Genomic DNA, 27,436 nt, shown 5'->3' with positions numbered 1-27,436 from the left:
AACATGGTTGCTTCATATTTTAATTTTCTTTCTTTCTTTCTTCCTTTCTTTCTTTTCTCCTTCCTTCCTTCCTTTCCTCCTTCCTTCCTCCCTCCCTCCCTTCCTCCTTTCCTCCCTCTCTCTTCCTCTCTCTCTTCCTCTCTCTCTTCCTCTCTTTCTTCCTTCCATCCTTCCTTCCTTCCTTCCTTTCTTTCTTTCTTTCTTTCTTTCTTTCTTTCTTTCTTTCTTTCTTTCTTTCTTTCTTTCTTTCTTTCTTTCTTTCTTTCTTTCTTTCTTCCTTCCTTCCTTTCTGCCAGTAGTGGGGTTTGAACTCAGGACCTTGTACTTGCCAAAAATGGTGATTTACCACTTGAGCCACACCTCCATCCCTTTATAGTATAATTTTCTATGTTACTACTATGTTTTCTTTTTCCTACTCCAATTCATGTTTATTAGTTTACTTAGCTATAAATACCTAGGCAGCTATGCTTTTGGTTTAGTTGTCCAATCTTTTCCTTGCCCTTTTTTCAAACGGATTATCTATCTATCTATCTGTTTGTCTGTCTGTCTGTCTGTCTGTCTATCTACCTACCTAGATATCTATTATCTATCTATTTTTGCTGGTACCAGAGTTTGAACTCAGGGCCTCAAGCTTGCTCAGCTTGCTCAGCTGCCAGTGCTCTGCCACTTTAGCCACACCTTCAGCTCACTTCTGAGAAACCATTTGAATACTTTTTCCTGTTTCTGAATCTCCTAGATGTTTAGGTTCCTGATGCTGTTCCTTGATTTAAGAACTTCTGACAGGGGCTGGGAAGATGGCTCAGTGGTAGAGAGCTTGCCTTGCATGCATGAGACCCTGGGTTCGATTCCTTAGCACCACATAAGCAGGGAAAAAAAAGCCGGAAGTGGCGCTGTGGCTCAAGTGGTAGAGCACTAGCTTTGAGCTGAAGAGCTGAGGGACAGCGCACAGGCCCAGAGTTCAGGCCCACGACCGGACCCCTACCACCCCCCCAAAAAAAGAACTTCTGACATTTATGTATACCTCACATTGGTGTATCAGTTTTAGTCAATAGACTGCACTTTAGACCCCAATAGAATTCACATTGGTTTAAAGGACAAAATGGAGTTACCCAGCAGTATTAGGAGACTCAGGCATAGGTGGATACAGGTGTCGAAATGTATATATATATATTTTGGGGGGGGTTCCAGTCATGGGGCCTGAACTCTGGGCCTGGGCACTGTCCCTCAGCTCTTCAGCTCAAGGCTAGCGCTCTACCACTTGAGCCATAGTGCCACTTCCGGCTTTTTTCTTTTTGCTTATGTGGTGCTGGGGAATCGAACCCAGGGCCTCAGGCATGCAAGGCAAGCACTCTACCACTGAGCCACTTTCCCAGCGCCTGTTGAAATATTTTTAAGGACTGTCCCTAGCTCTTGTTGACCAATTTATCTGACTCCATTCTCAAGGTCTTTTCCTGAGAAATGTTATAAAACCTAGTCACTAAAATCTTCCTGCCTTCCAATTCTTTCCCCCAGCCCTCTTCTTCCTTCCTTCCCCTCCCCTATCTTCTCCTCCTTTTCCTCCCCTCCTCCTCACCCTAAGTGGAAAGAGTGAGATTCTGTCAGTATTCAGCCATATCACAGGGGACAGTTAGACTATAGATTGGATACTCTTAGTGTGTCCATCTCTACCCCCACCAGCTTTGGCTGGCAAAGGAAGTGGGGAGGTTTATGTGTCACTCACGTACAACACATGGCTGACAAAGATAGCCTCCTTCAATGGGGCTCATGGACATTGCCATGTCTATGGGAGTCTGGAAAATACCTTTAGAGGTATCACTGAGAGCAGTCCTGGACATGGCCATTTGACTGTGGTGTCATGCAATGTTGTTGTTATTGTTGTTGTTTTAACTGAGCCAAAAGAGCTGAGTTTTATTGACAGGAATAAACGCAGAATTCTCACAAAGACAGCCCAGCTGAGCTCCTTGGTCTAGGGATTTTGTGAAAGCTTTGACATATTAGATGATCTGTCCTCCCCTTGCTGGTGGACTAACTCTTTGCTAAGGGCCACCAGGCTAGTCATGATACCTTTAAACCTGTTCTTTAAGATTGATTTATTTGAAATATAAGTCTTGACTTCCTTGTTTATTTCCTTTTGATTATTAATTAATTTATTTATTTATTGTTGGTCATGGGGCTTGAACTCTGGGGCTGGGTCCTGTCCCTCAGCTCTTCAGCTCAACACAAGCACTCTACCACTTGAGCCACAGCACCACTTCCGGTTTTGTGGTGGTTAATTGGAGATAAGAGTGTCACAGACTTTCTTGCCCCAGCTGGCTTTGAACCATGATCCTTAGATCTCAGCCTCCTGAGATTATAGGTGCCACCAGTGCCCAGCCTTCTTTTTATTATTTATTTATATTGTTAGTATGAAGATGATATACAGAGGAATTACAGTTCCATAAGACAGAATTTTTTTTGAACAATATCACCCTTCCCTTGCTCTCTCTCAGTTTTCCCCTCCTGTCAAGTTGAATAGTTCATTTTCAACATAGTGTCTAGGAGCTAGGAAGGTGGCTCAGTGGTAGAGCACTTGCCTTGCATGCCTGAGGCCCTGGGTTCGATTCCTCAGCACCACATAAGAAAAAAGCCAGACGTGGCACTGTGGCTCAAGTGGTAGAGCGCTAGCCTTGAGCTGAAGAGCTCAGGCCCCATGACCAGACCCTCCCCCCACACCAAAAAAAAAGAAAAAAAAGAAAAAACATAGTGTCTAATAAGTATCACTGCTGCACTGGCTTACCCTTTGCCCCTCCATTTTTTTTTTTTATCATGGGGCTTGAACTCAAGAGGCTGGGTGCTGTCCCTGAGCTCTTTCACTCAAAGGTAGTGCTCTACCACTTTGAGTCACAGTTCCACTTTTAGGATTTTTATAACATCTTGGAGCCTACAACCTCCCTGTGACCTCCTCCTAATCTTGCCTAACAAGTTTTCCCTGGCAAAGTAGTTCTGGCTACTTCTTGATAGCTTGGGGCTTCAAATGTGACAATTAGTCAGGATATTCTCCAGAGCGTTTATCTAGGGGTCCTGGGACTTTTGTTGGAGAAAGTCATTTTCATTACCATATACAGATTCATTTATTTTAGGCTAAGGAAACAAACTTGGTGAAAACATTAGCAATGTAAGTACCAAAAAAGAGGTGGGGAATTTGTGCTTCTCTGCATTTATAGAAACTGTAGAATCTATAGAAAACAGGCTAGGTACCAGTGGCTCATGCCTGTAATCCTAAGTACTCAGGAGCCTGAGATCTGAAGATTGTAGCTAGAAGTGAGCTTAGGCAGGAAAGTCTATGAGACTCTTATCTCCAATAAACTACTTTTTTAAAAAGTTGGAAATTGAGGTGTGGCTCAAGTGGTAGAGTGTTATCTTTTAACAAAAATATCAGGTATCGGGGAGGGAAGGGATAGTGAAAGAACAATAAGGGAGAGAGGTAACAATGCTCAACAAGAAATGTACTCACTACCTTACTCCTGTAACTGTAACCCCTATGTACAGCATCTTAACAATAAAATAATTTTTTTAAAAGAAAGAAATAAAAAAAATCAGGTATAGTGCCCAGGCCCTGACTTCAAGCCCCAGGACTGACACAAACATGAAAGAAAGGAAAGAAAGAAAAAAAGAAAAAGAGAAAGGAAGGAAGGAAGGTAGGAAGGAAGGAAGGAAGGAAGGAAGAAAGAAAGAAAGAAAAAAAGAAAGAAAGAAAAGAAAGAAAAGAAGGAAGAAAGGAAGGAAGAAAGAAAAAAGAAAGGCAGGGTGGGCTAGAAATGTGGCTTAGTGGTAGAATGCTTGCTAGCATGCATGAAGCGCTGGGTTCCATTCCTCAGTACCACATAAACAGAAAAAGCCAAAAGTGGCACTGTGGCTTAAGTGGTAGAGTGCTAGCTTTGAGCACAAGCAGCTCAGGGACAGTGCTCAGGCCCTGAGTTCAAGCCCCAGGACTGGAAAAAAAAATATAGAAAAGAAAAAGAAAAGAAAGAAGAAGGGAGGAAGGAAGGAGGGAGGGAGGGAGGGAAAGAAGGAAGCAAGGAAGGAAGGAAGGAATGTGAGTGTATGTTTCTATCCAGATGGAGGGTAAACAGACCTTGGCATCAGGCATAAGCACACTTTGGGTTTATCTCCTCTCAGCATCTAGACTTTAGCGATTTTAGAAAGGGAAACATACAACTGAAGGGCCCATCAGCTGCACTGGACATTGATGGAAATGAACTAAAAGACAATGATAGAAGGGAGGGAATGAGAAGGAAAGAGGGAAGAGCTTACACTAAGTAAAAGGAAAGAAATGTACATATCACCCCATGATATAGAAATAGTTGTATTGTCAAAGCTTATAGAATTCACAAACATTATAGGCCATTATAATGACGGGGGGGGGGGGGGAGTTCAGAACATCTTGCCTCTGCCTCTCTCTTGCCCCTCCTAGTGTCCATAGCCTTCCCATGATCCTAGAGAGGAATTGCAGATGGGACCTGATTAACAGCCAATCAGAAGGACATTTGGGGACCTGACCTAATTATAATAGTATTAACCAATCAGATCACAGCCCAGAGTTTAAGCTACTGGGTCAGACAGAGGCTGAAAGACAAAAGACACAGGTACAGAGAGAGCACCCGAAGAAAAAAGGATGAAGACTTGATGAACAAACACAGTGATGGACAGGCAGAGCAACAGTGGTGGCAGCAGACATCGAGCTAAACACTGCTCTGCTGAACAAAGTTCTTCACACTTATCCTTCATTGTCCCAAACTTCATTTGTCGAAATTCCTCAGGCAAGAACCTGAGAAGACTCAGCCCTGGAAGCTCAGCAGCCCTGGCAGTGATGCTGCAACCCTGGCAGGCATTGTCTGATACTGAGCTGCAGTGCTAAACAGGCGTTGCCTGCTACAGGGATGCAACCCTAGTGGTCTCTGCTAGCTGCTGAGCCAGAAAGGTTGTGTGGGCTCTGCCCGCCACAAGCCACAACAAAATAGCCTTTATTCATGAGGTACTCTGAGATGCTTTTCAAATGTGGATCATATAGATCTGGGAAGCTCTCATCCATCTGTGGGTTTGATTTATTTTTCACTGAAGATGGACAGTGTTAGCCATTGTTAATGCCTTTTGTTTATCTTTGTAGAGAAATGTTTATTTTCATGTATTGTCCATTTTTTATTTTTTCACATTTTTATTAAAATCAAATAGCTGTAGAAAGAAAGAAAGGAAAGAAAAAAAGAAAAGAAAGAAAGAAAGAGAGAAGGAGTGAAAGAAAGGGCAATCATTAGTGACTCCTTGGAATTGGCAATATCCCCTCCTGTATGAAAGAGTTTTTTTTCCAGCTACTTGTGTGGGTCCCTTGTTACTAGGATAAGCTTTGTCCCAGTAGGTCTCTCCAGACTGCAGAGATGTGATGTCCCAATTGGTCTGATCTCACGTTGGAGGAGGGTGGCAGGTGGCAGCGGGTGCCAGTAAGACGCTTTTTGTGCAAATTTAGCCAACAGAGAGATGAACAGAAATAGCTCCTAAAAGCAGGGCTCACCTAACGTCCATTCAGTTTAGAAAGCTGGATAGGAGGGAGAACTGGGGGAAAGTAAAGGAAGGGGTGACATTGTCCCCTCCCTCCAAAAAAGAGATGTCCTCACTACCTAACTTACAAAATGGCAGTCCTCTGTACAATACCACCATAATAACAATAAAATTATATTTTGAAAAAGTTTGTAAAGCTAACCAGGTTTGACAAAGAAGTACTTGTAAGAGCCAGCATCTAGGGGCCTGACCACAAATGCTCCAATGAGGGACCCAATCTGCTAAGATAACAGAATTAGAGAGTCATGGTAATTTTTTTTTTTCCTGTCAGTTGTGGGGCTTGAACTCTGAGCTTGGGTGCTGTCCCTCAGCTCTTCAGCTCAAGGCAAGCACTCTACCCTTGAGCCACAGTGCCAATTCTGGTTTTCTAGTGGTTTATTGGAGATAAGAGTCTCATGGTCTTTCCTTCCCGGGCTGGCTTTGAACCGTGATCCTCAGATCTCAGCCTCCTGAGTAGCTAGGATTACAGACGTGAGCCACCACGTGAGCCACCGGCGCCTGGCTGGTAAATATTTCTTAACAGATAGTAATTGGTTAAACAACCTAGTTATTGCCATTGCATGCATCATTTTAGTAATTCAGATTACCAGCGCAAGACCACAAAGTTTTTCCTCACTACAATTAGAAAACCATGGTGGACACCGGTGGTGCCCTTAGTCACAGATATAAAAAGACCCATAACCCTAGCTAATCAGGAAGCTGAAATCTGAGATTGCAGTTTGAAACCAGCCCGGTAAGATTCTTATATCCAATTAACCACCAGAAAACCAGAAGTGGCACTTTGGCTCAAAGTGGTAGCTCAGGGACAGTGCTCAGGCCTCCAGTTCAAGTCCTACAAAAAAAGTCAGAAGGGGAGACATGGTTCAAGTGGTAGAACACCTGCTTAGCATGTGTGAGACTGTGAGTTCCAGCTCTAGTACTGAAAGAAAGAAAGAAAGAAAGAGAAAGAAAAGGAAAGGAAGGAAAGAAAGGAAAGAAGGAAAGAAAGGAAAAGAAAAGAAAGAAAGGAAAGAAAAAGAAGAAAAGGAAGGAGGGGAAAAAAAGAAGGGAAAGAAGGAAAGGAAGGAAGGAAATAAAGGAAAAGGTATTAGAAGGGGTGACTGTGAGCAAAGTACATTATATGCATGTGTGGGAATGTCATAATGAAACTTCATGATTAATAAAAAGAGAGGAGAAAGGGTTTGCTTCTGATCAAGTAGGCCTTACTTTCCTGCTCTGAACTGTCTGTTGAGGTACTGACAATGCCCTCCACTCTCCAAGTACTTCTTTTTTGTTTGGTTAGTTTTGTGTCAGTCCTGGAGGCTTGAACTTAGGGCCTCAGTGATGTCTCTTAGCTTTTTTGCTCAAGGCTAGCACTCTTCTACTTGAACCACAGCTCCATTTCCAGCTTTTTTGGTGCTTAATTGGAGAGAAGAGCATTATGGACTTTCTTGCCTGGGCTGGCCTTGAACCATGAGTCTTAAATCTCAGCTTCCTTTTGTTTTGTTTTGTTTTTTGTTCCTGTCGTGGGGCCTGAATTCTGGACCTGGGTGCTGTACCTCAGCTCTTCAGCAAAAGGCTAGCGCTCTACCACTTGAGCCACAGCGCCACTTCCGGCTTTTTTCTTTTTGCTTATGTGGTGCTGAAGAATGGAACCCAGGGCCTCATGCATGCAAGACAAGCGCTCTACCACTGAGCCACCTTCCCAGGCCAAATCTCAGCTTCCTGAGTAGCTAGGATCACAGGCATGAGTCACCTGCACCTGGGCTCCAAGTACTTACCTGCAGTACATGCTGCCCCAACCTTGCACTGCCCCCCTTTCCCCTCTCCCCCCCCCCCCCCCCGCCATGACAGAGGAATCCATTTGTACTCAGTACAGGCACTGTGGCTTTTCCAGGGAATTCCAGACATCCATGAAGAGTCCATCCTGCAACAATTTGAACTTAAGAGCAAACAGAGCTGTGATGTGCTCCACAGGACCAGGCTAAACCAGGTTCCTCTGGAGCCAAAGAAGTATAAGAATCTGCAGGACACAGGATTCTTCCAGAAACCAGATCAGAAGAGGAAATTCCAGAAACCCCAGGTGACTGCAGAAGGGAGCCTATTGAGAAAATCTAAGATATTAATTCAGATGCTTTAAAGCCCTAAATATCCCTGAATTCTGCTCCTGCTCCTGTGCCAACCCCAGCAGCATTGAACACCAGCAACTCACCATCCACAGAGCCCTCCAGCCATCTCCTCTAAGCTCTGTGTGTGTGGTGTGTGTGTGTGTGCGCGTGCGCAGACACACACACACACACACACACACACACACACAGAGGGGCACACACTCAGCAGCCCTCTGAGCAAAGGAGGATGTGATTTTTTTTTTTCCGAAACTAGAATTTGCACTCAGGGCCTTACATTTATTAGTTAGGCACAATATCAGTTTGCCATACTCCCAGTCCAAGGCCCAATCTTTTTTTGGGGGAGAGAGGGGGGTCCAATCGTAGGGCCTGAACTCTGGGCCTGGGCGCTGTCTCTCAGTTCTTCAGCTCAAGGCTAGTGCTCTATCACTTGAGCCACAGTGCCACTTTCCGGCTTTTTTCTTTTTTCTTATATGGTGCTGAGGAATCGAACCCAGGGTCTCATGCATGCAAGGCAAGCGCTCTACCACTGAGCCACCTTCCCAGCCCAGGAGCATGTGATTGTGATGTGTTTTCTAAGTGACTGAAAATGGAGGCAATTCTGTTCACAGCCCAGATGTCACTGTCTTAGAGGTACTACAAACGTGTGCTCTCTGTGCAGGTAACTCTCTTTTTTCTATTAGTATGTGCTGTAAACTTTAGGTGGCTTGGTCTCCCTGGAATCCTCAGTTTAGAGAATCCCCTGGGCTCTTTCCAGTCTTCCTTGCTGTGTGTGATCTGGAATCTCTTGCCAGGCAGTGAGCTGGCTGTAATTATGGCACTTACCTTGTTTGTTGCTGGTCCCTGAGGGATTATCAGCTTTTGTTCCCTGACATCCAGGATCTTGAAAAACATTGGGTTTTTTTTTTTTTTCTTATTGGTTTTCTTCTTTCCTTTTTCAGATGTTTTAGGTGGGAGGGTCAATTCAATCCGTCATATAGAAATAGAAATTCCCATCTTAATTTTTCTCCTTTATGTAGAATTCTCAGAACTGTGGTCCTCTGCTTTTTGCTTATTCTTTAAAGGCCAGCTTTCCTGCTACCTTAGCTGTGTTGAGTGAGTCCTGTCTGAAGTTGCCATCTTCCCAAGCGATGTCCAATATGCTTTCAGACACAGAGCATATGCTAATCTCTCCACACAGAGATTTTTTTCCCCCAGGTTCCCTTATTGACGTTAATTTGTTCTAAACTCTAACAGCACTCTTTGCTCTAGCTTAGCATATTTCTCTTTGCTCTGTATATCCATTCACCCATCAAACATTGGTGAGCATCCATGTGTCCAAAGTGCTGGGCGCAAACCACACAGTAATGATCCTTCACGACCATCCCAGAAGACCACATGGAGGCAGGCAGGCACAGGAGAAAGATCATTCTAAGGTTTATTAGAGGGGCCATATTTCCTGAGAGAGAGAGCACGTGTTCCTATTCAAGTGGCAGGTGGTTCTGGGGTCAGGTAGTGAGGTAGGTGCATGCGCAGGTGGGTCTGGGTGGAGAGGGAGAGGGGCCAGCTGTATTTCAGGAACTCTAGGGAAGGGAGGAGCTCAGGTCTAGGTGGAGCTGAGGACCAAAGGTGGGGATTATACTAGCACACACAAAGCTAGGAGACAGCTTCTGGGGTCAATAGGAAAATGACTAATGGTGGCAATTCCATCAGGCATGAGATGGGGCCATTCTAATAAAGACTTTATCTTCCTTAAAAAAAATCTCGTGTGTGTGTGTGTGTGTGTGTGTGTGTGTGTGTGTGTGTGTGTGTGTGTGTGTGTGTGTGTGTACTGAAGCTTGAACCCAGGACCTAGGCACTGTCCCTTAGCCTTTTTGCTCAAGGCTGACACTCTCTCACTTGAACCACAGCTCCACTTCCAGCTCTTTGGTGGTTAAGCGTCTTATGGACTTTTCTGCCTGGGATCCTAAGATCTCAGCTTCCTGTGTAGCTGGGGTATCAGACATGAGCAGGTCCAATAAAGACTTTGGAGAAGAAACCTTTTATGCTGAATCTTGATAGCTCAGCAGTTAGCCAGCAATAGTACATGTTCCAGAACCCCAGTCCTTCAGTGTAGCACTAGTACCAATACTGGTTTTCTCCCCTCCTTTCACTCCTTCTCCCTTTTCTTTTCTTCTCTCCTTCCTTTAATTCAGTGGTTCTCAGTCAAGGGATATTTTGCCCTTTTCCCTCCTCTTAAGACATCTGACAATGTGTGGAAGTGGCATTTTTTTTTAATTTAATTTAATTTTATTTGTGAACATACTGTACAGAGGAGTTACAATTACGTGGGCAGGATAATGCGTACATTTCTTACCAAGCATTGCAGCCTCCTCCTTTGTTTACCCTTCACATCCCTTCCCAGCCTCCCCCCTCCCCCCCAATCCCAATCTTCTCCTTCCCCCCCCCCCCCCACCGACGTTGTAAAGCTCGTTTTGGAATGACAACTTGTACTTCTCATTGTTGCAACAGGTCCACCTGTATCCTTAAACAACTGGTTTTTCCCCATCTCCTCCACAAGTTATACTGACATCAAATATAGTGAAAGCAGAGGTTATACTGTGGGGGAGGGACATACAAAGCAACAAAGAGATAATCTTATAAATGCGTTAGAAACACATGCATGAAAGAAAAAAACATTAAAATACACATCTAAGGGTTCATTTTCCTGACATCACATTATCTGACCTTTTCTGCTTGACTCATACATATACTAGATATTACAAATAAGGGAAACCATGGGACCTATGTTTCTTTGGGCCTGGCTTACTTCACTTAAAAAATATGGAACGCTTCACGAATTTGTGTGTCATCCTTGCACAGGGGCCATGCTAATCTTCTCTGTATCGTTCCAATTTTAGTATATGTGTTGCTGAAGCGAACACTGGAAGTGGCATTTTTGATGGTCACAACTTGAGGTACTGCTGATGTGTTTTGGATAGATGCCAGGAATCCTACTAAATGTCTTACCAGGCATAGATGAGCCATTTCCCCCTAATCCTGAATATCAATAGTGCCAAAGTTAAAATGCCTGATTTTAATTTAACAAATATTTATTGAAAAACTATTTTATCCTAAGCATTGTTCTAGATCCTGAGAGATATAACAGAGGATAAGCTTCACAGCTTGTATTTTACAGGATGAGAGGAGATGCAGGCAAAGATTCAGAAGATATATAGTAGATTATTGGTGATAAACACCATTCAGGAAAAGTGAGGCTGCCAGGCACAGGTGGCTCATGCCTGTAATCAATCCTAGCTCCTGAAGAGGCTGAGATTTGAGGATCAGGGTTCAAAGCCAGGCTGGGTAGGAAAGTCTGTGAGACTCCTATCTCTAATAAACAACCAGAAAACTGGAAGTGGTACTGTGTGGCTCAAGTAGTAGAGCTTTTTCCTTGAGCTGAAGCGCTTATGGACAGGACTCAGGCCCAGAGTTCAAGCCTCAGGACCAATAATACATACATACACATGCATGCATACATACATATACACGTACGTACGAAAGTACATAAGTAAATAAAAAGAAAAGTGAGGCAAGGGCTGGGATGTGGCTTAGTGGTAGAGCCCTTGCCTAGCATGCATGAAGGCCTGGGTTCAATTCCTCAATACCACATAAACAGAAAAAAAGTTGGAAGTTACACTGTGGCTCAAGTGGTAGATAGAGTGCTAGCCTTGAGCAAATTAAGTTCAGGGATAGTGCCCAGAACCTGAGTTCAAGCCCCAGGACTGGCAAGAAAGAAAGAAAGAAAAAAGAAAGAAAGAAGGAAGGAAGGAAGGAAGGAAGAAAGGAAGCAAAGACAGAGAAAGAAAAAGAAAAAGAGAAAGAAAAAGAAGGAAGGAAAGCATGGAAGGAAGGAAGGAAGGAAGGGAGAAAGAAAGAAAGAAAGAAGAAAGAAAAAGAAAGAAAGAAAGAAGAAAGAAAAAGAAAGGAAAGAAAGAAGAAAGAAAAGTGAGGCAAGGGCTGGGAAGGTGGCTCAGTGGTAGAGCACTTGCCTTGTATGCATGAGGCCCTGGGTTCCATTCCTCAGCACCACATAAGCAGAAAAAGCTGGAAGTGGCACTGTGGCCCAAGTGGTAGAGCGCTAGCCTTGAGCTGAAGAGCTGAGGGACAGTGCCCAGGCCCAGAGTTCAGGCTCATGACTGACAAAAAAAAAGAAAGAAAGAAAGGAAGAAAAGAAAGAAAGAAAGAAAGAACGGAAAGAAAAGAGCCGGGAGCTGGTGGCTCACGCCGGTAATCCTAGCTATTCAGGAGGCTGAGATCTGAGGATCGTGGTTCAAAGCCAGCCCCGACAGGAAAGACCGTGAGACTCCTATCTCCAATAAACCACCAGAAAACTGGACGTGGCGCTGTGGCTCAAGTGGTAGAGTGCTCACCTTGAGCTGAAGAGCTGAGGGACAGCGCCCAGGCCCAGAGTTCAAGCCCCACGATAAACAAAAAAAAAAAAAAAAAAAAAAAAGAAAGAGAGAAAAGAAAGAAAGAAAGAAAGAAAGAAGAAAGAAAAGTGAGGCACACAGGTCACGGGTGGCTCATGCTTATAATCCTAGCTACTTAGGAGGCTGAGAACTGAGAACAACAGTTTGAAGCCAGTCCAGGCAGGACTGTGAGACTCTTATCTTCAGTAAACTATCCCCTCCAAAAGCCAGAAATGGAGCTATGGCTCAAGTGGTAGAACACTAGCCTTGAGCAAAAGAAGCTCAGGGACAGCACCTAGGCAGGAGGGTTGGGGTGGGGGGAGGGGAGAGAGAGGAGGGAAGGAAGGAAAGAAAAGGAAAGGAAAGAAAAAAAAAAGAAAAAAGAAAAAAAATCGAGACCAGAATTTGGGCACTGAGACTCATGCCTTTAATCCTAGCTACCCTGGAGGTTGACATCTGAGGATTGAGAAGCCTGCCCAGGCAGAAAAGTATGAGACTCTTCTCTCCAATTAACCACCAAAATGCTGGAAGTGGATGTGTCACAGAGAGCCAGCCATGAGTGAGAAAGCTAAGAGGGAGGCCCCCAGTCCTTAAGTTCAAGCCATAGTACTGGCACACTCACACACACACACACACACACACACACATACACACACACACACACACACACACACACACACACACAGGACAGAAGGAAAAGGAAAGTGCAAAGGCCATGAAATAGGTGACTGTGTGTCTCTTGAGGAAGCACTTCTCAGCAGAAGCAGCAGCCAGTGCAAAGACACTAGGGAGTGTGAACAGCAAGGCGTTTGTGCGCTTGCAACACTGTGTGCAGCACAGCTCTGTGCTCCATGGCCTTCTCTGTGTTTTGAATAGACATATCTGATGGAACTCCTGAACATCCCCTACAATCATGACTCCATAGTTTAAATGTGAGAGAGAGGAGACCAGGAGAACTGTGGCTTCCCCCAAGAGTTAAGTCCCTTTTGTGAAGAGACAACCTGTGGGTGCTGGAGCCACAGCATCAGGCTAAGGACCAACAAGAGGCCCCCTTTACAGTCTGGGTGTGCTATATTGAGGGTGTCTAAGAGTTCCTCCTCCTCGTCTCTCTTCTTATTATAGACGCAAATGGATGCATTGAAATTTGTGTATTAGCAGGTGCTAGTGGCTCATGCCTGTAATCCTAGCTACTCAGGAGGCTGAGCTCTGAGGATTGTAGGTTGAAGTCAGCCCTGGAAAGTTCATGAGACTCATCTCCAATTAACCACTAGGAACTGGAAGTGGAGCTATGGCTCAAAGTGACAAAGCACCAGCCTTGAGCAAAGGAGCTCAGGGACAGTGCCCAAGCTCTGAGTTCAAGCCCCATGACTGACCAAAAAAAAAAAAAGGAAATAGTGTACTTGTAAGGCAGAGCATAGTACTGGGCCTAGAATAAGTCAATATTTTGATTGGCTGAGATATGTGATATGTAGCTGATTTCTGGCTGTTTTACTATAACCTCCCCTGTAATCTTTTTTTTTTTTTTTTTTTTTTTTGTCAGTTGTGGGGCTTGAACTCTGGGCCTGGGTGCTGTCCCTCAGCTCAAGGCTCAAGGCTAGTGCTCTACCACTTGAGCCACAGCACCATTTCTGGCTTTTTCAGCTTATGTGGTGCTGAGGAATCGAACCCAGGGCCTCATGCATGCAAGGCAAGCACTCTACCACTGAGCCACCTTCCCAGCCCCTCCCCTGTAATCTTTGATGCTGTGTGGGAGGTAATCTCTCACAAAGCATTTCAGCATCTCACCCACGGACTGGCCCCTGCTATGGGGAGGAAGGCTGGATTTGAACCTAGGTCTGTTTAAAGCCAAAAACCATATTCTTGACCATTGTATTATTTTCACAATTATGTATATTTTTATGTGTCTTTTTGCAAAACCAAAGCCTATGGAAACTTTATAACATCCTTTAGCAGGGACTAAAAATCATAATAGCCATTTTTATAAGCTGGGCCTTAGATTTTTATTGAAATAACCAATCAAGAAAAACATCAACATCAACAACAAAACATCATGAACATTAAAACAACACTATCAACAACAACACAACTATGGACCCTGGGATTTTGTTGCTTTCTGCAGAAATCTCCTAAAGCAAAGTGGGTGAAGATGCGCTATGGAGCCTGGTACCTGCACACCAACTTGTGGAAAAAGCTAAGAGCTGATGAACCCTTGCTGGACCCCAAGGTCTACTGTAAGGCACAAGATGAGCGGCTGAGAAGGGACCTTGAGCAGCAGGTGTGTATGTATGCTGGGATCTGATCATCTAGACTGACCTCTGTATCCTATGCATTACCTCTGAGGTAATAGGGGCTCCCCAAGTCTTACAGAGTGCACCTCGAACCCAGAAACAGTGACATTGTAGGGGAGGAGTAATTAGCAGGACTTGAAATCTGGCTTTCTGGTGAACTCTGTGTCTCTAAAGATGAGATTGCCACTCATGGTACTTTACCATCCCATAGATACTTGCTCCAAGGGCAGGTGAGTCAGTGCTTAGATAGGATGTCATAATTACCCGCTTATTGTGGGGGTAATTAATGGGAATCCTATTTTCTATCAGCAAGAGACAAATATCAAAGAATTCAGTTTCAACTGGGATTTTTTTCTCCTTTCTTCCTTCTCTGTCTCCTTTCCTCCTTCTCCCTTTCTCCTCTTCTCCCTCCCCTTTTCCTCTTCTTCTTCCTCCTCTTCTTCCTCCCCCCTTCTTCTCCCCCTCCTTCCCCCTCTCTCTCCCTTCCTCTCTCTCCTTTCCTCTCTCTCCTTTTCCCTCCCTCTGTCTCCCTCTCCTTTCTCCTTCCTCCTCTCTCCCTCTCCTGTGGGAGTACTGTGCCAGTACTTGAACTGTGCCACAGGCTTGAACTCAGGGCTTGGGTGCTACCCCTCAGCTTTTTTGCTCAAAGGCTAGCACTCTACCACTTAAACCACAGCACCACTTCTGGGTATTTGTGGTTAATGGGAGATAAGAATCTCATAGGCTTTTGCCCCAGCTGGTTTCGAACTATAATCCTCAGATCTCAGCCTTCTGAGTAGCTAGGATTATAGGCGTGAGCCACTGGCCCCCAATTTGGGAAATTTCTTCTATACCATTCAGCAAAATCACGGGATCTGTCTGAGAGGAAAAGGACAAAGGTTAGACACTGAGGTTGCAGCAACACACACACAGATGTGCTTTGATTCTCCTTTAGATAGGCTCTCTGCACTCTCATCTCTGTGTCCCCATACTTTATGAAAACATGATTGTCACCTAGCTCTGGACACGTGGAAATGTCATGCAACACATTCTTAGCACTCAGATCATTGGGGAGCCTCTACTTTGATTCAATAGACAGAAAAATGTCTCTCAGATGACAGATACGAAAACACCTTGAAAAGGTAGATTACTGTGCAAGTAATCTGTAATGAGTCCCCATTTTCTTCTTTATATTGGGAAGCCAAGACAGTGATGGGGGTCATTTTTAGCTTTTCCAATGCAAGGCATAAATTCTTATTTTCTATGTGACACAAATCTGTGAGTTCCACGTACTTCTGTAAGTTTCAAAATAATATAAAATCATGTTTAGCATAATTGCTCAATGTATGGTTCTTAGAACTGCCTAAGTTTATGGAAATTTAATATGTAACATAAAATCACATAAAATTATACTAGTTGCACTGTGTGTGTGTGTGTGTGTGTGTGTGTGTGTGTGTGTGTGTGTGTGTGTGTGTGTGTGGTTTTTTGTGGTGACAATCCTGGGGCTCAAACTCAGGGTGCTATTTTTTGGTGCCTAACTGGAGACAAGGGTCTTACCAACTTTCTTTTTCTTTCTTTCTTTTTTTTTTTTTTTTTTTTGGGGGGGGGGTCCGGTCGTGGGGCCTGAACTCTGGGCCTGGGCGCTGTCCCTCAGCTCTTCAGCTCAAGGCTACTGCTCTACCACTTGAGCCACAGCACCACTTCTGGCTTTTTTTTTCTTTTTGCTTATGTAGTGCTGGGGAATCGAACCCAGGGCCTCATGCACGCAAGGCAAGCACTCTACCACTGAGCCACCTTCCCAGCCCATTAAAACTTTCTTGCCCAGGAACTGCGATCCTCAGATCTTTGCCTCCCAAATAACTAGTATTACAGTCGTGAGATATCAGCTTCTAGTTTTGCTTTTAAAAGTAACAAACTTTAGCTACTCAAGATGTTAAGATCTGAGGATAGTGGTTCGAAGCCAGTCCGAGCAGAAAAATTCTTAAGACTCTTATCTCCAATAAACTATCCAAAAAGAACCTCACAAAAGTGGAGGCACCACACACACACACACACACACACACACACACACACACACACACACACACACACACACACACACAGAGTAACACATTTTTCAAGATGAATTAATTTTTTGTGTGTCAGTACTGAGAGATGAATTAATTTTTGTATCAGGACTGGAACTTGAATTCAGGGCCTAGAAGTTATCCCTCAGCTTTTTTGCTCAAAGCTGATACTCTACCACTTGGGCCTTGCCTCTGCTTCCTGAATTAAATGTTTTAAGAAAAACAGATCGTTAGCAACTTTTGCTTTAAGCTGTGTAGAAGTTCTCTTTTTAAAAAGTCTATCCTAGCTGGCCACTGGTGACTCATGCCTGTAATCCTAGCTACTTAGGAGACTGAGACCTGAGGATCACGGTTCAAAGTCAGCCTGGGCAGGAAAGTCCATGAGACTCTTACCTCCAATAAACCACTAGAAAGCCAGAAGTGGTGCTATGGCTCAAGTAGTAGAGTGCTCGCCTTGAGCTGAAGAGCTGTGGGACAGTGTTCAGGCCCAGAGTTCAAGCCCCATGACCACCACCACCAACAACAACAAAGTCTATCCTTTCAGGTCATTTTTGAAGGCCTCTATATCTATCAAATTGTGAACATTACTTGAATGTACATTCAAAAATGGGAAGGAAAGGTTTGCTTTGGGAAGTGATAGGGAAGTTTATTAGGAAACAAAATTTCAATGAGCAGAAAGTGAGTCATCTCTAGGGTGAGTATGAGGATGATTTTTACTTCACACCAGTTTTCACTGAAGTGTAAAGTGCTTGGAACATTAAGGACCAGTCCAGGGGGCAGAATCACTGTTCCAAGAAGGGGGGTAGGGTACTTACTGACTTACCTTAGACCCTTAGGCCATGGTTTCCTGGCTTGGGCAGGTAAGTTAAAGATCTGTTGTGGCTGGGAAGGTGGCTTAGTGGTAGAGTACTTGTCTAGCATGCATGAAGCCCTGGGTTCCATTCCTCATTACCACATAAACAGAAGTGGCGCTGTGGCTCAAGTGGGAGAGTGCTAGCCTTGAGCCAAAGAAGCTCAGGGACAGTGCCCAGGCCCTGAGTTCAAGCCCCAGGACTGGCAAAAGAAGAAAGGAAAAGAAAAAAGAAAAGAAAAAGAAAGATCTGTTGTTTCATAACTATTTTCTCACTGATTTTAGCCTAAAATGAGGCAAATCATTCATCTTTAGGTGAATGGAACACTAAAGCTTCCTCTTACACATTCTATGATCTTAGTGAGCCACACACAAAGGAAAGTTTAATGACAATGTTTTCTCTCAGAGGCCTTGTGATCCCATCCTCCATTTTAGCTTTCCTTTGTATTTTTCCATCATTCTTGGCTAATTGTTACCTATCTTTGCCCCCTTTTAGGGCCCAAGACTAAAATCTTTCAGGGAATGACTACTTTCTGTTGGTTTGTCTCCTAGACCTAGGTTTGAGGCTTGCTCTCAGTCTATGGGAACAGCTGGGATCCAGGGTTCTGGATGATCCAGGGGAGGCTCATAGAAGAGGCAACATCCTTTGGAGATCCATAACTGGCTCTAGTTGTTTCTATGGAGGAGCCATGCTACAGAAACAGATAGTGACAGATGGAGGCCAGGGAGACACAGCAATCAATACAGCAGCAGAGAAGGATCCCTATGGATGATCACAACCAGGCACAATAGGAGAACACTGCTGTTTTCTTTCACCATGTAACTCTAGACAACAGTGAGGACAGGTGACTCCCAAGTTCATGGCAGAATTAGACATCAAAGTGATGTTGTCTTAGCTACATTGGCTGCATTGTCTGGAATATGAACACTCCAGTGAGTCTTGCTTGGGGCACTCATGTTGTCTTGTGCCATAGTAAGTGATGGGAAATGACTGAAACTGAAAACATTCACCTTTCCCTCTGATAGCCATGAAACTGCCCTTGCCTCAGACCTTGCAGTATTCAGGCAGGGACAAGAAGTTTTATTATTACCAAACTGTTTGGTGGAGGGGCACAGACCCAAAACAGGAAGCAGATGTCTGTCCTGGGTTTAAGTAGGGAAGGGGCAGGGAGAAGGTGGAGGGAGGAAGGTGTGGCTGGGTGACCTCAGGGCCTGAGACCCTCCCTCAGTCCGAAGGGGAGTGGGGGGGGGGGAAAGGAGGAGGGGAAAGAAGGGGAGGTGACTACTTCCAGGTGTGCCAGTTACCTAGGTGATGCAGGTACTGGGCGGAGACTTATGCAGGAGGTGGGAAGGCCAGGGCCTGCATGGCCCCAGCAGACCTTACAGCTACCATTTGTTGACAGGTCTGCTAAAAACAGACGCTTCCCTATGACTGAAGATTCAGTCTCTGCACAAAGGTCCCCTTCCCCTGTTTCCATCCTGCCCCCCTCCCCTTCCTGTGATAAACTATCCCAGACACCTGCCTAGCCTGGCTTGACTCTGCCTAAGAAGAGACCTCAGCTGTAAGAGAGCCATCATTGTCTGGCGTCCCTCTCAGGCTTTTAGCTGAAATAAAAGTCTGTTGATGTCAGCCTGGACAGGAAAGTCCATGAGACTCTTATCACCAATAAACCACCAGAAAACTGCAAGTGGAGCTGTGGCTCAAAGTGCTAGAACCCTAGCCTTGAGCAAAAGAACTCAGGGACAGCATTCAGGCTCCATGATCTATCCCAAAAAAGAAAATGTCCATTGGTCTATAGAGTAGGTTCTGTCTTTTTTTTTTTTTTTTGGTGGTCACGGGGGTTGAACGCTGTCCCTCAGCTCTTCAGCTCAAGGCTAGCACTCTTTCCACTTCAGCCACAGCGCCACTTCCAGTTTTCTGGTGGTTTATTGGAGAGTCTCACAGACTTTTCTGCCCAGGCTGGCTTTGAACCAAGATTCTCAGATCTTAGCCTCGTGAGTAGCTAGGATCACAGGCGTGAATCACCGACTTCCGGCTACCCTTTCTTTATTCTAATACCCTCAGGACCTAGTTTCCTTACAGTCAGGCTGTCTAGGGCCATCCTGTTTTGAAATGTTCCTGTCTCATCATCTAGACCTTATAGTTCAGTAGAGCAGCCCTTGTGAGCAGTGTCTCTCGCAGATTTATAGCCTGGAGACAGAGGAAACACACTTGGCTAAAACTCAAACAAGGTTAGGGCCAGTAAGGAGATGCAGCTTCTGGGTGTTGCTGGGAGCTATAGAAATAGTGGATGGTAGAAAGATGCGCATGCCAGTTTCTGTGCAGTGGGAAGGGAGATAGGCCTGGGCATCCTCAGGTAATCATGCTTTCCTTTCCTCTCAAACTCTCTGCTGTACTCTTTGTGAGAGCCCCAAAAGCTGAGCTGTGAGACCTGACAGGATTGGCAGTTTGGACGGTCTCCTATACTCTCATGGGAGGCGTGACCACGGACGTGACCTTGGAGGAGGGGAGGTGACTGCTTCCAGGTGTGCCAGTTACCATAATAATGCAGGTACCAGGTGGAAACTTAGCCAAGAGGTAGAGAGGCATCTGCACAGGGCCTGCAAGGCCCAGGGCAGCAGAACTTAAAATGGTCTCAGGGCTGAAGTGATAGAATACCAGTCATGAGCAAGAAAGCTGAGCGAGAGCATGAGGTCCTGAGTTCAAGCTCTGGTACTGGGACACACACACACACACACACACACACACACACACACATATACACACAAATTGTTACAGTCAGTGAGGTACATACATATATGTACACATCACAAACTATATACACTGGCATTACTTAAATTTATAAGTGATCATTTTCTTTCTTACCCATAATATATACTTTGCTCACAGCTTCATTCCTTTTGCTATCCAGATGGATTCCAGGCCTTTAATAACAGAAGAGATCAGCAGCCTAAGGTTGGGGCTGGGCTGGGCTGGGCTGGACGTGGGCACAGGACCAGTATGGATCCAATCAGAAGATTTCCGATGCTGCAGAACACCCCATGTTGTACAGTAGAGTGTGAGAGCCTGATAAGCCAAGCTGTGAGACTGGAAAGGAGTGGGAGTTTGGAAGGCCTCTTCCCAACATACTCTCAGAATGCTGAGAGTTCACTGGAAAGTCAATCCATCCTGGCTTAACAAGAATTCAGTTTTATCCTGGGTGTGGACTAATTCTATCCTAAACTGCCTGGGAGCCTGGGGGGAGACTAAAGCTTCTGTACTTGGTAAGCTGTTTACTGTTTAGCACTCATTCTCAAGATAAGGAGATCTTCTAGTACTTGCAAACAAAATATTGTCTCCAGTAACAGTTTTTTTTTTTTTTGTTTGCTTGTTTTGTTTTTGTTGGTCCTGGAGCTTGAACTCTGGACCTGGGCACTGTCCCTCAGCTCTTCAGCTCAAGGCTAGCGCTCTACCACTTGAGCCACAGCGCCACTTCTGGTTTATTTTGAATGTTTTGTTGGAGATAGGAGTAGTCTCACGGTCTCTCCTGCCCAGGCTGGCTTTGCACCACGATCCTCAGATCTCAGCCTCCTGAGTAGCTAGGATTCCAGGTGTGAGCCACCGGCGCCGGCTCCAGTAGAAGTTTTTACCTTACATTCTGCACATGATTCCCTGTAGAAAACCAATAAAAACTTTGGTAAATGAAACCTTGGGATCTGAAATTGTTGGAAGGTTACAAGTCCCCTGCTACCCTAAACCCCAATTTCATGGTCTGGTCTTTGTTACTGGCTTGCTCCCAGTCTCAGCCCAGCCTGTTAAGGGACATGTGGCAACAACTTTTTTGTTGCTTTCCAGTTCTAGGACTTGAACTCAGGGCCTAGGTGCTGTCCCTGTATTTTTGTTCAAGGCTAGTGCTCTACCACTTGAACCACAGCTTCACTTTTAGCTTTTATGGTGCTTAAGTGGAGATTAGAGTCTCATAGACTTTTCTGACCAGGCTGGCTTTAAACCACTCTGCTCAGATCTCAGCCTCCTGAGTAGCTAGTATTGCAGATGTGAGCCATCAGTGTCCCAGCGGCTGGCAGGGAAATGTCCTAATGAGAGAAGACCATAGTTAGATTAAAACAGTAGGAGCAGAGAATCTTGGGAGGTGGAGGGGTTCCATAAAAGGAAAGGAAAGCCTGGAAATTTACCTTCTGGGAACATTGCAATGTTTTTCATAAGGAACCAAAACACCCAACTCTTCCAATCCAGCCCAAATAGCACTGGACAGGGGAGAAAACAGACTAGAGATCTGAGTAAGAGAAAGTAGGAGAATATGGCTAAGAGCAGAGAGGCTGAAGCATGAAGAGAGACAAAATAATTGTAACGGGGGTAGGGGGGGGGGCAGAAAGAATCCACCAGAGAGAGCAAAATCCAGAGCAGAGAGTTTTATTAGGGTGCACCAAACTGACCAGCCAGGGACATAGCACAGACTCTGGAGCTGTAACTGTGACCCCGAACCAGCGATGGGGTTTAATTTATAAAGACACGAACCGCTAAGCAAGTGGGAGTTGTACATTCCAGAAACATGACATGTGCCCCTGCATCCTTGAAGCTGGGGTTTGTTACAAAGATAGATAGCTACAGGTAGATACATAATGTGCACACCGAGGCGTTTACACCCTTGAAGCAGGAGGCAGGCATCCCGGGGTGGGGTGCGTGGGGTGGGGTGCACATGTCTCATGGCAGGCGCCATTCTAATTAGGCAGGATATGAGATAGGGCCGAAGTACGTGTGAATGAAATACATTTTAAGGTCTCCCTTTATGGCCTCTCTTTGTTTTTAGTAAAGGGTCAATTTCCTGGCTTCGTTTTCTCACATAGTCCAGGACTTTAACAGTGTAGTAGACCCTTCCCTCTTACAATAATTAAGTTTGCTTCAACCTCAAATAGGAGGGGAGAAGAAGAGGATCCATGGGTCCAGTCTAAAGGAGACGTATTTACTGCAGTCACAGCACATTTTCTCTTTCTCTCTCCTTTTGTTTCATCTTCTTCCCTCCCTCTTTCTCTCCCTCCTTCCTTCCTTTTCTCTTCCCTGTACTCCTGCTTCCTTCCCTCCCCTTAGCACCCCCCCCTTCCCCCACTCTCTTCCCCTCCCTTTCATTCCACCCCCTTCTTCGTGACACAGGGTTTTACTGTTGCTCAGTCAGATCCAGAACAGATGATCCTCGTTTTACCCTCCCAAGTGCTGGAATTATGGGTATGTATCAGTGTGCCTGGCCAAGGAAGTGATTTAAAATGAAATACTTCATAAATGTTCTTTAACCTCTTTTAGGAAGAGTTACTGGCACAACTTCATGCAAGCATTGCCTTTAAGGATTTCATCCTAAGCAGAGGCTACAGGATGCCCAGGGTAAGTGTAAGGCATGTTAAATAAGTAGGTTTCATTAGGTAGCCAATGAAGAGAATAGCACATGCTATTCAGGCAGGAGAAATGTATTTATCGAACTGCTGCCCTGGCCATGCATGGTGGAGAGTCATGGCTGAATAGGAAAGAGGTGACCCACCCCTGGGCCAGGACTTATCTAGACCAGAGACAGGAAGAGGTGTGGCCAGGTGGGGGAAAGGTGTGGCCACACTGGATCTGGATGTGACCTCAGGGTCTGAGATGCTCCTATGGTCAGATGTGTCCAGAGTTGGCCCAGGATGTGACCTAGCAGGAGGGGAAGGTGACTGCTTCCAGGTCTGCCAGTTACCTAGGTAACAGATACTGGGTGGAAACTTAGCCAAGAGGTAGGGAGGTGTCTCTGTGCAGACCTTATAGTAAGTAAAACCTTTTGTGAAGCGCTGCTGGGGGGGAGGGGAAGGCTTCCCAACTCTCGGGTGCTGATAAGGGGTTAGTACCTGGCAATATCAGAGCACCTAGCTCATTGGCATCCACCCAGACTCGCTACCATGGAGGAAAGATCATGCTTTTCCCAGATAGGGATTGCAAAAATTCTACAAATGTGGTTCCTCATTCAGGATGGTTATCCTTTTTATTCTGCCTGTTGGTTTCCACTGTTGTCAGAGGTGTTGTCTTCCAGTCGCTGTTTGACTCACTTTCCTTGAATTGGGTGTCCTTGGGACCAAAGTGAAAGAAATCCATATTGGAGGCATTTGCCTTGCGAATCCCGACCTCTACTCAACCATTTTGAACTCTCCCAAAGTCTTCATGTTGCCTTTACTCTCGGGGCACATTGCTGTAGCTTGGGTCAGGAGAAAATATGTGGGAAATGCAATTTTACGACTATAAGCATGAGCTCAAGTTTCACTGCTGGGATTTGCCAGTATCTTCTGCCTTTCGGCCTGTCTTCCATTCTGTTTTCTGTTTTCTACTTCTTTCACTTCTAAAGGGAAGGCCCCAGCCTTCCCCAATCCCATTATGCCCTGCTTCTCACTGGGAAGATCAGAGTGGGAGTTGGCAGAGTGGATCCATCAGCAGGCGAGCCCCCATCCTGGAGAAGGTCCTGTAAACATTTTTGTCCAGGCTAGCCTCAAACCATAATCCTCCTGTTCTCAGCCACCCAAGTAGCTGGAATTAGAGGCATGAACCACTGGTGCCCAGCAAATACAATTTGTGTTATTACATAATTGTCCACATAGTTTGAGACACAACATATAATATATAATATATAATATATAATATATAATTATGTGCTATTGTTGTAAAGTGACAAAATGAAGAAACCACATTTTGAGAGGAGTCTTTATTGGCGTGCTAGCAGTCTGTCGGTAGCCAATTATTACAAAGGTCTTCATCCCACAAATATACTTATAGTTAGGAAACAGGCCAGAGGAGAAGGAACAAAAACAAATACCAACAAATCAATTCAGCTCCAATGGAGAGCTCCATGGTGACCAGAGCACAACCAGGGGCAAGGACAGGAACATGGAGACACAGGGCATTGTGCCTTGGCATCTGAGCTGTTCTGTGCCTAAACAGGGTGAGGTCGGGGGGCAGGGTCACAGGAAACTCCCAGTCCCAGGCACTGACAGATTTACTAACCTATCAGCCAGATGCTCCCAGGGATTTAGATATGCCCGTCACCTGGGAAGTAGGACTTCCCCTTCCCTCACCATGAAGATTCCAGACCCTTACCATATACCATATGGCCAATATGGTGCTGGCCAGACTTCTTATTTGCTCGTATTATGTTTCATATTTCTACCTTAGCATTTCCAGTGCATTTCTTTTCCCCCCGGTTGGTTTAACTCATTCTGTTGATGAGCACATAAATTGATTTGAGGCAGAAGCAGCTTGGTGAACACTGAGTGTCCTCTTCAGCTGCATTAACACACATAGATGATAGCCCTGCATACAGCTGAGCCCTCTAAGAACACAGGTCACTCAATCCTACAATATTTTATCCCTTAATTCATACTTCCTATCACCTCTATTTTATTGATAAGGGATTTATTTAAGCTCATGCCTGTAATCCTAGAAAGGTAAGAACTGGAGGATTCAAAGCCAGTCCAGGTGGCTCAGTGGTAGAGTGCTTGCCTTGCATGCATGAGGTCCTGGGTTCGATTCCTTAGCACCACATAAGCAGAAAAAACAAAAGCCGGAAGTGGTGCCGTGGCTCAAGTGGTAGAGCGCTAGCCTTGAGCTGAAGAGCTGAGGGACAGCACCCAGGCCCAGAGTTCAGGCCCCACGACCGGACCCAAAAAAAAAAAAAAGCCAGTCCAGGTAGAAAAGTCTTTGAGACCCTATCTCCAACTAACTAGCAAAACAATGGTTGAAGGATAAGTTAAATAGGTTTAATTAGGTAGCTGATTAAGAGAACACCACTCATATTTAGGCAGGAAGAGGTGTATTACTGAACTGCTGCCTCACCTCACCTGTGGAGAAGCATGTGGTAGAAGGGGCGACTCATCTCTGGGCCAGGACTTATTTAGGCCAGGGACAGGAAGAGGTGTGGCCAGGTGGAGGAAATGTGTAGCCACAATGGATCCAGATGTGACTTCAGGGCCTGGGACCCTCCCCTGGTCCGATGGGAGGTGCAACCTGGGACGGCCAAGGATGTGACCTTGGAGGAGGGGAGGTGACTGCTTCCAGGTGTGCCAGTTACCACAGTAATGCAAGGACCAGGTGGAAACTTAGCCAAGAGGTAGAGAGGCATCTGCACAGGGCCTGCAAGGCCCAGGGCAGCAGAACTTAAAATGGTCTCAGGGCTGAAGTGATAGAATACCACTCATGAGCAAGAAAGCTGAGCAAGAGCATGAGGCCCTGAGTTCAAGCTCTGATACTGGGACACACACACACACACACACACACACACAAATTGTTACAGTCAGTGAGGTACATGCATATATGTACACATCACAAACTATATACACTGGCATTACTTAAATTTATAAGTGATCATTCATTTTCTCTTACCCAAAATGTATACTTTGCTCATAGCTTCATTCCTTTTGCTATCCAGATGGATTCCAGGCCTTTAATAACAGAAGAGATCAGCAGCCTAAGGTTGGGGCTAGGCTGGGCTGGGCTGGACTTGGGCACAGGACCAGTATGGATCCAATCAGAAGATTTCTGATGCTGCAGATCACCCCATGTTGTACAGTAGAGTGTGAGAGCCTGATAAGCCAAGCTGTGAGACTGGAAAGGAGTGGGAGTTTGGAAGGCCTCTTCCCAACATACTCTCAGAATGCTGAGAGTTCCCTGAAACGTCAATCCATCTGGCTTAACAAGAATTCAGTTTTAGGGGTGGGAAGGTGGCTCAGTGGTAGAGCGCTTGCCTTGCATGCATGAGGCCCTGGGTTCAACTCCTCAGCACCACATAAGCAAAAAGAAAAAAAAAAATAGCTGGAAGTGGCGCTGTAGCTCAAGTGGTAGAGCGCTAGTCTTGAGCTGAAGAGCTGAGGGACAGCGCCCAGGCCCAGGCCCAGAGTTCAGGCCCCACAACTGGACCAAAAAAAAAAAAAAAAAGAATTCAGTTTTATCCTGGGTGTGGGCTAATTCTATCCTAAACTGCCTGGGAGCCTGGGGGGAGACTAAGGTTTAAGCAACTTGTTACTGTTTACTGTTTAGCTGACATTCTCAAGATAAGGAGATCTTCCAGCACTTGTATACAAAATATTGTCTCCAGTAGAAGTTTAAACCTTACATTCAGCACGTGGTTCCCTGTAGAAAACCTAGAGAAACCTTGGTGAACGGAACCTTGGGATCTGAAGCCATTGAAAGGTTCCAGGTCTCCTGGCTCCTAAACCTCAACTCGACAGTCCAGTCTCTGTCACTACTTTTTCCCTCCATTGAGACAGGCTGTGGGTCCGCAGCAGATTTCAGATCCATGGTGGTTTGCGACAGTAGAGATGTACAATACAGATGTTGTCTAAGGACCAACGACTCTCATAAGCAAATTTACCAGGTGTTAGCGAAATTAGCTCCCTTCCCATAGCTTAGTCCATTCCTTCGCCACAGCTTAGCATGCTCCCTTCCGAGGCAACACCAGGCCCATGTAGTAAAGGCAGTAAATAATCAGCCTCCAACCCCCTTTACCTTAGGATGGCACTCCTCTGGGGCAGCTACCACCATATAAGGCAACAAGAGCCCCTTAGAGTGACCTTCAGGTCTGGGCAGCTGCAGGACCCTTATCTACTGTTTGGATAGCAGCCATAAATCCTAGTCCACCATGATGAAGCCCCTGGTCTGCACGTCCACACCAGAGTTTCCACCTCCTAGCCTCTTCTAGCCCTTCCTAAACCTCCTAGATTATATAGGTCACCCCAGACAATAGCTGGTTCTTCTTCTCACTTCTCCCTTGTGAGAAGGAGTCTTGCCAGCCCCCTTTCCCAGCAATAAACCTTTCTTTGTTCTCTGAACCTGAATGTTTGCATGGTTCTCTGGCAAAGTCTAATAAATCTTCTTTTTTTTTTTTTTTTGGTTGGCCGTGGGGCTTGAACTCTGGGCCTGGGCGCTGTCCCTCAGCTCTTCAGCTCAAGGCGAGCGCTCTACCACTTGAGCTACAGCGCCACTTGAAGTCTCCTAGTGGTTTATTGGAGATAGGAGTCTCACGGTCTCTCCTGCCCTGGCTGGCTTTGAACCGCGATCGTCAGATCTCAGCCTCCTGAGTAGCTAGGATTACAGGCGTGAACCACCAGCGCCCGGCCTAATTCATCT

General features: G+C 45.4%; 1 protein-coding gene and 1 non-coding gene across 5 annotated transcripts in view; one reads left to right on the top strand and one right to left on the bottom strand.

The window, feature by feature from the left end:
• Window positions 1–27,436, top strand: part of Fam47e (family with sequence similarity 47 member E) — a 57,098-nt gene that overhangs the window by 15,104 nt on the left and 14,558 nt on the right. For 2 of the 4 annotated variants that reach the window (XM_070012213.1, XM_070012212.1), the window contains exons 5-7: window positions 7,469–7,654; window positions 14,247–14,402; window positions 22,607–22,684. In XM_070012213.1, the coding sequence (XP_069868314.1) occupies window positions 7,469–7,654; window positions 14,247–14,402; window positions 22,607–22,684 (420 nt within the window). The remainder of the gene's footprint in view (window positions 1–7,468; window positions 7,655–14,246; window positions 14,403–22,606; window positions 22,685–27,436) is intronic. The other 2 variants (XM_070012215.1, XM_070012214.1) reach the window with 2 other exon arrangements.
• On the bottom strand, window positions 10,494–10,600 carry LOC138821115 (U6 spliceosomal RNA). The gene has a single exon (XR_011370055.1). It is a non-coding gene; the product is annotated as a U6 spliceosomal RNA (small nuclear RNA).

The sequence above is a fragment of the Dipodomys merriami genome, unplaced genomic scaffold (genome assembly GCF_024711535.1).
Source record: "Dipodomys merriami isolate MVZ:Mamm:240054 unplaced genomic scaffold, mDipMer1.0.p SCAF_9, whole genome shotgun sequence".
In the NCBI taxonomy this organism is placed as follows: Eukaryota; Metazoa; Chordata; class Mammalia; order Rodentia; family Heteromyidae; genus Dipodomys; species Dipodomys merriami.
This window is presented reverse-complemented; position numbering and strand designations above follow the sequence as displayed.